The 15,832-nt window shown below is 39.4% G+C and overlaps 1 protein-coding gene across 2 annotated transcripts in view; it reads right to left on the bottom strand.

Annotated features, from left to right (window-relative positions):
- Positions 1 to 11,827: 11,827 nt before the first annotated feature.
- Positions 11,828 to 15,832, bottom strand: part of SLC12A2 (solute carrier family 12 member 2) — a 107,372-nt gene continuing 103,367 nt past the window's right edge. For both annotated transcript variants that reach the window (XM_003259914.4, XM_030818401.1), the window contains one exon: positions 11,828 to 14,989. In XM_003259914.4, coding sequence (XP_003259962.2) covers positions 14,854 to 14,989 — 136 coding nt within the window. In that variant the 3' untranslated portion in view covers positions 11,828 to 14,853. The remainder of the gene's footprint in view (positions 14,990 to 15,832) is intronic.

Here is a 15,832-nt window from a genome sequence, read left to right as displayed (position 1 = left end):
GTCCGCGCGCCCGCCCAGCGCACACCTGCCCGGCGGCCATGGATGCCGGCTGCGGGTTGCGGGCTCCAAGCCTGGGCCAAGAGTCCTCACTCGGCGAGTTACACTGAAATCAAAATGAAGCAGAAAGATGTGGCTTTAAAAAGAGAAAAACATTTTCTTCGCTTCCCTCTTATGGTGAAATCTGAGAAATGTCAAACAAGAAAGGAATGAAGTAAATCAGGATTATAGTTTAATTCGAAGGCAGGTGGTGGGGGGTGAAAGGGAGGGAAGGAGGGAAGGAGGAAGCAGGAAGGAAGGATGGACGGATGAATGGGTCTATCCTAGGATCCTTCTGTTGGTGTGAAGTTGAGAGTGACCGGGGTTAAGCAGAAATGGGATTATGCGAACCCTCAGTCACATGGGAAAAGGGCCTCTTGAAAGACTGGAGGTTTTAACAAATAAGGATTTGCCTCCATTCGTGTACTCTTCGGCATTGTTTTCTCAAAACAGCAGACACCTGTGGGACTGAACTGTTCACTAATCCTCAAAGAATAAAAGCAACCTAGAAGCATTTAAAGGGCAGTTAAGATAACAGCCTGAACTTGGACAAGCAGGTGGCCAGCTCCTTATGCAAATACTTAGACACCTAACTAAATACCTCTCTTTTTCCCTTGACTTAAGCATTTCAAACCAAGCCCCCACCACCTTCCTGAGCCAGGGTCCGCAGGAGCTCCAGGGCCACTACACATGGTGTTGCCCTGGCCTAGATAATCAGTAAGTATTCATTGAATCAATAAGCTCTTTAATAAATGACCCTCTCTTCAAATCATCATTAACCTTAATCCTTAGCATGAAGGAAATGAATGAATGAATTGAAATAATGGTTATTATAAGTTAGGTCTCAAGAATTGAAGCATACATGAAACATGCCATGCAAATCATATTAGTGTGTAGTTGTTACAACTAGAACACTTAACCAAGTCACACGTTTCAAAAAGCTCCAATCCTAATAAGGCTCCATGCCTCTAACCCCTTTGAGCTATTCCCCTGTCACCAGCAGCCTTCCCCCTTTATAGATTTAATCTTTTCGTTCATTCCTTCATGAAGAAATCCTGTATTGAAAACTCCAAGCTGCTCACAAATTAGATAAGCCACTAGAGGTATGAAAGTAATTGTCAGTTACTCAATCTAATGGGGAAATCAAAGAAATGACAGTGGGATTGTCCAACAGATCAGGTGGAAGGGCTACAGGAGGGGTGTGGTGATGGGATGTCAGAGGAGTTTTACAGAGAAGGTGACTTTCGAGCTGTGTCATCAGGAAACAGTAAGACTTTGCTAGTTGGAAAAAGTCACAAGTAATAACTGCAGTTTTCCAATTCATAATGTATAAAAAGTATGGGTTTTTGAGTCACACAGTCCTTAGACACTGACAAGATAAGGCATTAATAGCGGATGTTCATTTGGCTTTTCCGCAGTGATAAATTCATTTATTTTAAAAATATTTTGGCACTCCCCTTTAGTTCTACAAATGTACTGATACTATACTACAGTTATCAGTGAAGCAGCAGCACGTAGGAGTGGGAGCCAGGGGTTCACCTAATACCTTAAATATCTGCCATAATCTCGATAGTCCTTCCCTCATCAGTGATGAATAAGTGGGAAACAAAATTATTACATGACCCATAGTGTTCATAAGAGAAACCAAACCAGTTCTTTGCTTCATTCATTCACTTATTCATTGACTCAGACATTAAACAATATTAATTGCTAATTATGTTGCAAGCCTTGTCTAAGGTTACTACCCCCAAGGAGCTCCCAGATTGGTGTAGACCACAGAACAAAACCAGGTAACTCAAGTGTGTTACCAGGTGACACCAGCATAGTGAGGACATGAAACGGCCAAGCTGGTGAGCACAGAGGGGCACAGCAGAGAGGAGGGACCCTAATCCAGACCTGTGGCATCAGAGAAAACTTCCTGGAGGAGGTCTTTCTGAGCTGCTTCTTGAAGAGTGCTGTATTTTCCTCTAATCTGGTCTGGAGGGCTCTCCCTGGAGAGTGGTTATAAATTCTACTCCTGCCCTGATGGGGCTACAGGAAAGGTGGTCATGAGTATTTACAGTGTGCCTTTCATGGGATACTACTTTATCCTGGTCAGTGGCCTCATGCCTAAGTGTTTGACTCATGACCAGGTGTCCCTCTCACAGGAAACTTGTTTATATTGGCAGACACCCTTGTGGCTCTTGTCTGACCTGTGTCCAGTTTATTCTTACCAAGATAGCCGCTTTGTAGGAGAGCTCTGACCAGGAGAAGAGTTAGGTTCGACTGTGTCCGTGGGGTGAGACACAGAGGAGGCAGCGTAACAAACACATTAAATAACAAAAGCAGTGCCTTACTTACAGACCCAGAGAGAAGAGGGCAGCACGCCTTGCCTTGCAGGGCCAGTGGGATGAGAGCTGTCCAGGACACACGCACTCAACCAAAGAGTGGGGAGCAAGAGAGAGAGAACCTGTGGGACTAAAGCCTTTACTGGCGACCAGGGCATTACCCAGTTTCCTGTGGGTAATTCTACTTGGTGGGTTTGGAGCAAGGAGGTACGTGTCTCGTGCAGTCACACTGGACTGGTTACTATGGTATATCTGCACAGTCCACGTTAGGTACGTGGGTCAGTAAGGTGATTCAAGTAGGCTGCATTGGGAGGTGGTCCCATAGGGAGGTGGTCACCAGGAGGCAGTTGTATAAGGCAATGTATAAGTCCGTTTGCATGCTGCTGATAAAGACATACCTGAGACTGGGTAATTTATAAAGAAAAAGAGGTTTAATGGACCCACAGGGCTGGGGAGGCCTCACAATCATGGTAGAAGGTGAAAGGCACGTCTTACGTGATGGCAGGCAAGAGAGAATGAGAGCCAAATGAAAGGGGTTTCTCCTTATAAAATCAGATCTCGTGAGACTTACTCACTACCATGGGAACAGTATGGGGGAAACGGCCCCCATGATTCAATTATCTCCCACTGCATCCCTCCCACAACACATGAAAATTATGGGAGCTACAATTCAAGATGAGATTTGGGTGGGGACACAGCCAAACCATATCAGGCAGATATCTGGATTGACCAGGTTGAGGAACTGGGAGGAGGTGTAGAACTGGAAACTCTGTCAAGGGTGACTGAGCCCTGCTTCTGGTATGAAAGAGTTGAAGTTTCAATCAAAGTAGATGCTGCAGCAACGTAAAATTATGAGTTCATGACAAGGAGGAAAGTCAAAGACAGGCCAGCCAGAGAGAATGGCATATTCCACTGCCTGGAAGCAGAAGAGACCACTGTGCTAATGGTTAGTCTGACTGGAGTATAGAGCTCCAGGCATGGCAAGTGGTGGCTGAAAATCAACCTAGAGAGAGGCATGAAGGGCTCAGAAGATGCTGAAGAACTTGGAATCCAGCCAAGGAATGGTTTTAAGCAGAAAAGTGATCAAATCTGTCTTTTGAACTTCACCCTGGCTTTAGTATAGAGACAGGTATAACATAGAAGGCAAGAAGACAAATTAGAAACCTTTTGCAATAATGTGAGAGAAAAACACAACTGATCTTGGCTAATCAACAAAGTCCCAGTCTGAGTTAGAGGGCCAGAATGATGATTTGGATTCAGTTTAAGTGGCCACTGCTTGGGTCTGCTGAAGAGCTAGCAAAGAAACTAGTAGGGAGGCACAGTGTAAAAATGATAGACGTAACCAAATTTCTTGTGGATGCAGCTGTCATATTCAGGGGAGGAGGGTCCCCTCTGTGGAGGTGGAGGGGAGACTTCAGGAGGGGGCTTTGGGGGAGACTTTGAATAATGCTCAGATGCATTATTTGAATCAGCAAAAAGAGCCCACCTCTTCCCTGTGCAGGAATTCTCCCTCTGCTGCCCTGGCTGGACCCTGGACTCTGTTTCTTTCCATCATATTAGGCTTAGGGCAGGCCTGACATGGCCGGTCTCAGTGTTGGAACCCTGAACTGATGTCATGGCTAAAGGGCTGGTGAAAGGTAGGAAGATTTAAGATGTTGAGAAAAACGTCGATAGGGTGATGAATTGCACCTGAGCAGTAAGCAGAAGGGAGGAGTTCTGCAAGGTGTCTGGATTGGTTGAGCGCTGTCTTCTAATTCAGGAGAGGGGGGAGAAAAGAGTTCATAGCAATTAACACTATATGCCAGCCAGTTTACATATTTTGACTTATTGAAATCTCGTAACATTTCTTAAGGGGATTGTAGTATCCTCATCCTAGAGTTGAGCAGCAAGGCTCAGAGGGGCCAAGGGAAGCGTCTGTGATCATAGGGAGCTGCAGAGCCAGCTTCAGGAATCCACAATCTCTCTGGAAAGCTACATCAACACTTGTCTCTCACAGTTGGGCCTTCTGGTATTTTTATGCTCAACTTCTTAACTTCTCTGAAAAAAGCACGGTCTCCTGTAGTAAGCAGAAAATAATCTTCCACTCACTCAACTAAGCTGCTGACTTTTTACTTCATCACTTTTTTAGAAGTTCAAGGGGGTATTTCTTGTTTATCAGCTGCTCCAGTACAAGTTCATCTAACAGAAACACGTCAGCTCTGGGTGCAATCTGAGCTTCACATGCGGCTTCCTGCCAATGAGCTAATTTTGTGGCACAGTTTTAGAAACAGAAGACTTACTTTGATGTTTTGGAATAGTTAAGCCTCTTGGAGATAGGAGCATGACTTCCTTTATCCACAAACTGCTATTTGCAAGACACTGGAACCTCTTGGAAACCAATGAGTATCTTCATAGATTCATATCTAAGTACTTTTCTGAGATTATGAGAAAAATACATATTCCACGTGATTTAGGTCATTATTTCTAATAAGGGGACAGTTAGAGCACTGCTTCTCTGCTTTGGTTTCTTCAGCCATGACACCTGAGAAAATTAATGGAAGTGATAAATAAATCCAAGAGAGTGTGGCCTCCAGGGAACAGAAACAAAACCAATCAAGAAATGACTATTTGACAGGTTGTATTATTATTCATCTGATGACTCTTATTTCTAGATATACAATGAAGAATGTCAAAGAAAAGGTAGCAGGCTACCAAATTCATGCAATAAAAGCAAATGTAAACCTTATAACTAAACGATAAATACAGCAGTCTTGTTTGAACATTATCATTATAGTGGACAATATAAACGTTATGTACCAGGCACACTTCTAAACCTCTTCAATAAATTGTCTTACTTAAACCTTATAAAGATCAGTAAGAAAACTATATTCCCATTTTACAGATATGGGCACTGAGGCCAAGAAAAGTTCACTTGCAAATGACAAGAAGATGATTACAATTTGGGCAGTCTGGCTTCAGAGCCTGTGGCTGTCATCTTAAATACTACTAGGAATAAACTCAGTTATGTATTTTAAGGGTAGCCTGGTTGACCCCAAGGGTAGCCTAGTTTATCTTGGTCTTGATAAAGAGACTTTTGCCTTTCCTACTAACAAAGTGTTGATAAAAGATTCTTAAGTCATTTTGTGACACGGCAAGGGAAAGAAAACAAAGTACCCTCACCACTGTTCTCCCTCAACCCCTCCACACCCTAGCTCTGCAACTTAACAAGAATAAACTTATTGTTAACCCCTACAATCTTCATCAGTCCTTAAGGTGGTTTTATGGCCTGGCTCTTACAACCAAAGATGAAGCCAGAAGAGCACCTTTTACTCTTTGAGGAACTGTCCTTTCCCCACTTGGTATGTTCCAGTAGACACAGTACCCTATCCCCGACCTAGGTGATTGGTCCAGGGGTGGACTGATATACCATCTATTTTTAGATATAACAATAGAAATTCTTAAAAAGTTTAGTCATCACAAATAGTAATCAATCCATTGCATGTAAATACAAATAACTTTTTAAAAAGAAAATAACTATGTTTTCCAAAAATGATTAGTGAGAAGATAGGCATTGCTCTGCATGTTTTTCAAATCTCTTCAACGTTTGGCTTAGTAGAAGACAGCCAGATTTTCATAGCTTCATAGATTCCATTAGCCATTGAAGCAATGAGGTTACCACATGTCAACTAATTTCTGGAAGACACCACTGTACACTTGGCAGAGAATGAGTGAAAAAGGCAACTAACATCTTAACATTATAATGAAAGTAGTTTTGACTTTGCAGAACCCCCTGAAGTTCCCATGTCACACTTTAGGAACCACTGCTCTAGGGAAATGTATCCATTTTTGACTTCACTACTTACTATTAAGGGCTTAGACTCTAAGAAGTTACATGTTTTACTGTAGACCTCATCTGCTAGATACGTAAATATTGTCTGTCTAGTATAAAAGATAACTCCACAGGTTAGGATTTGTCTCTAACTCAGCAAACATTTTAAAAATGCCTTTCCTGGTGAAGACATACATGCTATTCCTTTAATTCTCCTTTGAACCAGTTTTGCCTATTGGTTCTCTGACTAATGAGTTGAACATAATCTTTGACTTATTTACTCTATTTGTATACTCATGTTTTAAACTTACACTTGGCTATTTCTGGAGATTTCACCAAGTTTTCTGTAAGAAATGGTTAAACTTCTAGCTAGGCTGGCCCTTGTGAAAGTAGACAGGAGACAACAGGTGATTTTGCTAAAAGAAACTCACTCTTCTGCAGCTAGCAAACATGACTGGATGAGATTAAACAATCAAAGGCCTCTCAGCATTTAAAAATCCCAACTCTCAGTCTTGATCCACAGGAGTAAAGGGTAGATTCTAATACCATGGACAGGATGGGGGTCGGGAGGAGCGTGAGAATCAGGAGACCCCTGATCATCCCCTTCTAAACCCCTCCTCTTATGCATACCCTTCTGGGCAAAAGCAATCTGGTGGAGTTGCAACATACATGTATTGGACTGAATTATACACGTTCTGCTGGAGAGTGGTGGTGGTGGTGGTAACAAGGTTAAGAAGGCAATGACAATTAAAATACTCCAGTTATTACAAAAAAAACAAAATTAACCGGGCATAGTGGCAGGTGCCTGTAGTCCCAGCTACTTGGGAGGCTGAGGCAGGAGAATGGCGTGAACCTGGGAGGTGGAGCTTGCAGTGAGCCGAGATCATGCCACTGCACTCCAGCCTGGGGGACAGAGAGACTCTGTCTCAAAACAAAACAAAACAAAACAAAACAAAAACTCCAGTCATTCTGTTTGTCCTGAAGAAAAAAGTGGTGTAAGATGAACCTGTCATTCCTGCCACTGGTGTTGGCTCCCTCACTGTGGGATCCTAGTATTTACTATATGTAATATTTAAACAACATTGTCCTAACTGCAAGCCAGCTTTTTCAGCTGGTACACAACTTAAGAAATAATGGAAGGAAAAACTAACTGTGTTAGACTCATTGAGAAACAGAACTGTGTGGTTTGGAAGTGATAAGTGATTTTCAAGTGCAATGCTGACTTCCTGTGATGACTTTAGAATGTGACTTTGCCTCAATTGCAATTCCACAGGAGGCATTATGACCATCATAAAGTATTGGAGCAGGAAAGAGAATCTCTGCCAGATCATTGCAGCCAGTAAACTGAGAATTAGAAAATAGGCTGTGTTGGTGCTAAGAGAAAAAAAAAAAAAGAGCAGAGTTCAGATCAAGGATCAGACTTCCAAGGTTGCTGGAATTGCTTACCAGTCCTACAATACCCAAAGTCAGATCAACAAGTAGCTGGCTAGTTAAGGGTGTTGCCACAGAAATCTCTAGCCTGGTAACCAGCTTCTGAGACTTCTCTAGACTAGTCCTCAGACCCCTCAGCCTACAGCAAACGTGTGCCCCCAGAATGACAATCCTTACACGCAGCCATGGAAGACAATGGGTAAGCTGATGATCACAGAGGAGAACCTGGGGAAGTGGTGACTCACCATGGAACCCACTTTAAGGCCACGGCTTCCTCTTCTCCCCATTTCCAAATGAGTGTTCTTACAGTGACTCTCCTATTTTCTCTCCGTAACTATATGTAAGCAGTCCAGCTGAGTGGTTAAGAGCACAGGGATCAGTGATACTCCTTGAATCTGGACCGTGGCTTTGCACTATGTGACCTGGATTCACTCCTGTTATCTCATCTGAGAAATGGGGATTACAGAGTCTACCTCACACTTGTGTGGATTAAATGAGGCAAAACATGCCATGTATCCAGTACACAGAAGCCTTCAATAAACATCAGTCATTGTAAGGTATATTAGGGGTAAAAATATCATTTGGCCAATCATAGGTTGCTGGATCATGAGGAGCCACATCTGGATTTGATCATCATAAATATTCTGGACCAAGACAAGTCCCTATAACTAGAGACTACAAAGGAAGCAGATGACCTAGATTTTCTCTGATTTTTAGTTAAATGTGGGTCAGCACTATTCTTCAGGTCACTCCCAGGGGTATCTATTGGTTAGGTTTTCCCAACCTCCCTTTAATTTTTTTAGAGATGTGTTCTCACTGTTGCCTAGGCTTGAGTGGTGGCAGAATGATAGCTCATTGCAGCCTTGAATTCCTGGGCTCAAGTGATCCACCTCCTGAGTGGCTGGGTCTACAGAAGTGTGCCACCATGCCCGGGTTAATTATTTTTTTTGTAGGTACAGGGTCTCACTATGTTGCCAAGGCCAGTATTGAAATCCTGGTTCCACCAATACTCCCGCCTCGGCCTCACATAGTGAGATTACAGGCGTGAGCCACCATGCCTGGCCTCCTTTTTTCTCAATAACAAAATTTGTTTTAAATGGAGACTCTACTTCAAGTCAAGTGGGCACAAAATTCATGTCTAATCAATGGCATGGCTGAATTGGGGGGATCACATTTCCCAAACTGAGCCCACTGGGACCCTTCCCTAGTCTTTTCTGCCAAAGCTTATGAGGAGACACCACATTTTTACTGCAGCTGTTGTTAAGCCACCAGGACTGAGTATGGTTTTCTCAGAAGCCACAGAGCACACTACATGATGACAGTCTATGTGAAGAACTGTCACACTTAGAAAGGCAAACCAGAGAGAAGGAAAGATGAGCCCGAAGGACCCCGTTCCGAGTCCCTGCTTACACTCACTGAAGTCCCTAAGCTCAGCTGCCTTCTAGGGCTTCTTTTATCTGTTACCCTGCTTTGGGTTCTGTTCTTGCCACTGATAAAGACCTAATATAAAAGGGAAACACTGAGGAATTTGGAAAGGAGATAATCACTTGAATTCACAGCTGGTGTTAAGGGGAGATGGAAGTACATGTATGCCGTGAAAGAAAGGACAAAAGGAAGTGTAAAGAAGGGAGGTTATATCGAGAAGTAGCCTACGTGAAGAATTTCACTTAGAGATTATGTGGCAGGAGTAAAGTATGTGTTAACAAGCCCTGCCATTGATTCTGAGGCACACTAAAGTTTGGGAACCACTGTTCTAATTAATCAGTGTTTCAATACAAAATACACCTGTGCTTCCTTACCAATTTTTCTGAAAAAAACCCAAGTGCGAAATTTATGTTAATAATACTAAACTCACGAAAGCATGGACAGTAAGCAAAGGATAATCCTTACTGATGGAAAGACCACAGAGAAAACAGACTACCTGAAAGATGTAGATTATTATAGCTCTAAGACTGGCACCGTGTAGCTAACAGAAGGTGCTGGTTGTGTCAACAGATTTAAAAATTCAGAAAAAAACTAACTTCTTCACAGTTCACTATTTCCCAAAAGGAAATATGACACTAAGACTTAAAGGCACATATTTTGCAATTCATAAACCTTTTCTTGGAGCATGATTTTTCATCTCACTGTCACCAGCCACCTCCTTCCCAAACTGTCCTTGTCATCTTCTAAATTTCTTAAATAGTAACATTTCTTAGGAACTCAGAGGAGAGTTTTCATGGCTTAAGCAAAAATGTTGTAAACTTAAAAATAACCTGTGACTTTCTGGTTATCCAAATAAATGCCTATATATTGCTCCTTTTAAATTGTGACTTCCTTGAAAAAACGGCTCAACTGAAGCTTAATTTAGACTGTAAAAGAGCAAATGTCGTATTTTCTAGTAGTTATACACCTTTACATGTACCTTATATAAATAAATATGAACAGTGCCCACTTAATTTTAAAACTGTCTTTTTTGGTATATCTTAAGAGATATAATAGCTGGATATAACGTCACCCTACAAATTGCTTGCTTTCTTAAGATGAAGTTAACTCTTCCAGGATAAAACCTCCACAATTCTCTACCTCAAAAGCTTCGGTAGTATTCTAACAAAATTCTGACAAGTATTGAGTCAGATTTTGGCATTCAATACCAATGGATCCTGATCCTGTTTTGTGGATCAAAAAAGTAAGCTTATTTTCATTTGTAGCTTTGGGTAGAATACACTGGTAGTTTGTATTCATATCCTGGAATCGTGGAACAAAGGATGTATGTTACTAATACACTATCATTTTGGGGAATGAGTTCCTGATCTGTGAGGACAGCAGCCACAAGGAAGGCTGCACAGCAGGAAGGGACAAATGCAGAGGCATTCACATTTTCCCTGATAGTTTCAAACTTTTACCTTGTCTAAGACAAAATTAAAAGGTAGATTTAAGGAGAAAAAAATGGGCTGAGGTTCTTAATGATATCATTTAACAGACCATGTTAAATGCCCATCACATAGGTAAAACAGGTCCATCACCATTGCCACCAGATTCCATACAGGACAATGAGACTTAGATCCTTAGGTATTCGACTACTACCAAAAAAAGTAGGTCAAGTTGGTTAACCCACCAACACGTTGTATTTATTATCTGAACTAGATAAACTAAATGGTACTTTCTATTGAGCATATCCTAGAACGTGTACCATCTTTCCCCAAAAGTTAAACATTAAACTACCATCTATTTCCTCTGGACCTACAAACTTCCTATAGGTACAAAAACATAAAGAGGGAAGCATATCAAATGGATTTATCTTTTCTTCCTGGTAAGTGAACAACAAAAGCCTGCTGGCTCAAAGGTGAATGATGTTCTTGTTTTAAAAACTGTTGGATGGTCTGGTATTAGAAAATGTCACATACATAGTTGCCTTTAAATTCTCTTTTAGCTTTCCAAATAAGTGAGTAAACCGGCCTGACTAGTGGCTTGAGAATAAGGAAGATGACAAATCAAAAAATGGATATTTACATTTTGTTTCAAACCTATTAAGGCAGCCTGTAGCCAACCTATATTTCTAACTATAATTTGCCTTACCTGAACACACATTTACTGGGCGGACAGGTGTGAGTAATTTGGAAATGACCAATCTATCCCAGCCATCTATCTTACGGATCAACCTGCAGTGAATGCATAATGAAGAAATTCCTGGGGATGAAAGACCTGGGCTCTAGACCAACATCCTTCCTTGATTTACCCCATGATGTTGGAAAACTCCCTAAACTGCTCCAAGCTGCTTTCTCAAGAGTAAAAGAAATAAATAGCTGTCCTGCATATATACACACCTACAGTCATGTTCAAATGAGAAAATGAGAATGCTTTCTAAAACTCTAAATGAGCTTAGACAAAAATCTTTGGAAGGAAAGATTCAGATTATATTCAGGGACTATGAATCGCTTTTAATCTTCTAGTTTTCTCATTCACAAATGAGAGATTTGGCCCAAAGATAAAGCAGAATTAGAAAAGCTAGGTCACTTAAAAAAAACCATAATGAGCTGCATCTCAGATGGTTCAGTCATACTGTGAGCATCAACAGTGATTATTGCAAAGGTTTAAGAATAGTGAACGACTTTTCCAGGGCGTGAATATTAAGGTAAAAGCTATTTTAAAAATTCAGAAATGAATGAAGCAATAGTTATCGAAATGAGAGAAAACCACAAAGCTGGCAAAGACTTATTAAACAGATATAAGAATGGACATTAAATAGGTTTAATGAATCCACTTCCTTTATTGCAGTAACCTCTGTACAAAGCAACTGCAATACTCAAGGTTAAAACATTAGAAAAGCATTTGTGTGACAGGTATAGTACAGTATTATCAAAATATTACATTTTCAAACTTAGCAGATAATCATCCACCAGAGCTTAAATCTTTAAATTATTTCCATAGTCTTAAAAAATATGTAATGTCAGAATGCATATAAAAAGAATGTAGAAGGAAACCTAAAATACAAATGGAATAATGTAACAAATAAATATTTGATTTCAGTAACTGTTAATAATCAGCTCAATACCACCATTCTCTCTAAACTCATTTAATTCTTATAGGAATAATGAACTGTCAAATGCCATGGCATAATTATTTATTTCCAAGCTATCACCAATGATTAGAACTAAAAAAAATTTGGCATAAAAAATCAAAATTCACCATAAATAAAGCTATTTTTAGCTTCAACACTAGCTAGCATCTCTAAGAATCGTTGAAATAAGTACTATAACAACCTTGAAAATTTTCGACCTGGTGTCTAGTATTAAGTGAAAGTAATGCATTTTTTTAAGTGAAAAGCTTCTTACATTATTTCACAGACAGTATTACCCACCCCACATTATGAATAGTTAGATATATTTTATGTACTTTATACACACATGTATGACGCATGACATTTGGTTCCTGTAGTACAGATCACAATGTTGTTTTCCTGAATGGGAAAAACTTAAAAAAAAAAAAAAAGGTAAGTGTACCTGTGCACATTTCAAGATAGCAGCACTCAGTCCATGCCCTATTATCCATCTTAAAAGTTCACACATTATTGTTTACCAAATAATACAATATTTCTACTGTTGCAAAACATTGCAAAACCTGCAATGGAACAATGCTGTGAGTTATAATGTAGAAATTTTTTTTTTTTTTTTTTTTTTTTAGAAAATCAGTTACTTCATTTTCTTAATATTCTGAATTCAAGTTATCAGATCTCTATATCTAGCTCATACTCATGCAGCAAAAATGCTGCACATCACTGAAAATAATAACGTTATAGATGTCTATCAAGATTCATGAAAACCAGCCAGGCGCGGTGGCTCACACCTGTAATCCCAGCATTCTGGGAGGCCGAGGTGGGCAGATCACAAGGTCAAGAGATAGAGACCATCCTAGCCAACATGGTGAAACCCCGTCTCTACTCAAAATACAAAAATTAGCTGGGCATGGTGGCGTGCACCTGTAGTCCCAGCTACTAGGGAGGCTGAGGCAGGAGAATTGCTTAAACTGGGGAGGCAGAGGTTGCAGTGAGCCGAGATTGCGTTACTGCATTCCAGCGTGGCAACAGAGCAAGACTCCATCTCAACAACAAAAAAAAGGATTCATGAAAACCTGCATAAATTTTCCACCACAGAAACTTATATCAATTAACCCACTTAACAGTATTTTAGGCGAAGTATTCTCCATTTTTGAACTGGAGAACTGTGTGAAATTACAGCATGCCCTTCAAATGATCACCTTTGTTCTCTATGAAACCTGTATCTGTTTATCTGATTTTGAACTTACGTTTACTTAAACCAAAGTTTGCCTAATGAATCTTGATCACTTTAAAATGCAAAATACCAGCAACATAAATTTCATTATATATACACATATGCATATGTGTATGCATATTACATATATACACACACACACATACAAATATGTAGACATAAATCCCTTGAAATGTTTTCAGGAAATCCTTCCTTGAATTATAAACGAAAAACTTCACATTAATAATTTTATATAAAGCTTTTAGTAACAGTACATATGCACTGTCAAAATTTTACTAGTAGACTATGATGTCAAAACAGACATTTCAAAAGCACAAACTGGCAGTTTTTCTTAACACAAAAGTTTTAAAATATTAAGAATGGATTAAATTTTAATATTCAGAATAATCTGTTCAAACCTGAGTGTATTAAGACTAAGTGTACTTGACAATTGAATGAATTAAGCCTAAAAACATTTCTCTAAGAAACCAGTGGTCCATTTAACCATTTGATGAAACATTATTTTAATGACTTATAAAGGATAGTACAGTATACTGAAATTCCACTTAAATATTGAAATATTCTACTAAATGACATTGCTTTGTCTAAATTTCCTCCAGAAAAATCTGTTAGCATTTCTTAAAAGTCCCTCAGATTTGAGGGAAATTCTAAATTAGGACAGTTTTCTCTCCAAATAAATATAAATGATCTTGAGTATTTCTGTTTAAAGAATGACGTGATTTTTAAGCATGGTATATAGAAAGAAGTATGGGATGAATCTTCAGTCTTCCCTAAGGTTTCAATAAATAATAATATAGTAATAATAGCCAATCAGAGGGGTTAAAAAGGTATTTGGGGGGCTTTTTTTCCTAGCTCTATATTCACATATATAAACCTTACCATGGGGTCACTTTTTGGTTACCATTTCCCCTTCCCCATTTTTCATTAACCTGCCCTAATTCTCACCTTTAATATCTAACAGATACCTTTATAAAATTAACAAAACATATACAGTACTCAACACTAAATGGTCAATGGAAGAAGACAAGCAGTGTTCATTTTGCTTTAAAGTGGAAGAGACTAGAAATAAAAACAGTTGAAGGCAAAGTTTGACATTCTATAAATTTATAAAAGAGGATATATGGATGAAATTTGGTTAATTTCAGAAGGCACCTCAAGGCTAAAGGCTTTTTGTACTTCTTTCATCAATCAAAAAGTTAACATGCTTTTATTGCTATTCAAGTAGCAAAGGAAAACTACTCTCACAAACTTCAGTTCAACAGAGAAGAATCACCATTAAGACTGAGATATGGAGTTGACTAAAACCGAAGTCTCCATACACGTATCAATGGAGCAACTTTCCTGTGTGCTTTCAAATTAATGAAATTGTGAAAGAAAAGTCACCATTCGCCATTGTGATGTTAATGTGTCATTGAAGATTTCAGTTACTATACTAGGCACTGAAGTACCATGCTGGAGGGCTGTCCACTGTATAGAACATTTATGAATAGAAGGTAAGGACACTCTGATGATTCCCACGAACTAGGAGGATTGGTGGTAGGTCCTTAGATAGAGCTTCTAACCATGCCATGTAGAGAGCACTAGACACGGCACCTTTTCGTGCAACTGGGAGACTCCTGGTATCAAAAAGAGAAAAAAAAAAAAAACCCTGAGCAATGCATTTACAGAATAAAATGTAGCAAAAATTATAAAGTAGATTACAATAACAGTTACTATAAATTAATTACAGAATATTTCTGAGTGCAGGAGAATTCTGCATATAGAATAACAACCACAGTTGTGTTGCTTAGTGATGGAGATGCATTTCTCCGAACTTATTGTCAGGCAATTTTGCCCTCGTGAAAACATCATAGGAGTACTTACACAAACCTAGATGGTATAGCCTACTACACATCTAGGCTATATGACACAGCCTGTTGCTCCTAGGCTACAAACCTGCACAGTACGTTACTGTAGTGAATACCATAGGCAACTGTAACACGATGGTAAGCATTTGCATATCTAAATATAGAAAAATACAGTAAAAATATATATATATATATATTTTTTTTTTTAGAGAGAGATGGGGTCTTAATACATTGCTCAGGCTGGACTCAAAACTCCAGATCTCAAGCAATCCTCCCACCTCAGTCTCAGTCTCCCAAGTAGCTGAGACTACAGGTGCACACCACCGTGCCCAGCTTAACATATGGTATTATAATCTTATGGTATCACCATCGTACATGCATATATAAAAGACTATAATCTTTCAACAAAAGATTTTTCAAAATTTGTTCATAAGAACAGTAAATATTTCTATAAACCACAGTACCTCTGATATCTCACACTAAATCCTAGATTTCCCCTTCTTTAATAAGAATAGAATTATTTTAGGTGAAAGGTATGTTTACTATCAAAATTTAGAAAACAGAAGCTATATATGGATAAATGCAATTTTTATCTTAGTTTTAATTTCTATT

This window comes from Nomascus leucogenys, chromosome 2 (assembly GCF_006542625.1).
Source record: "Nomascus leucogenys isolate Asia chromosome 2, Asia_NLE_v1, whole genome shotgun sequence".
NCBI lineage: Eukaryota > Metazoa > Chordata > Mammalia > Primates > Hylobatidae > Nomascus > Nomascus leucogenys.
This window is presented reverse-complemented; position numbering and strand designations above follow the sequence as displayed.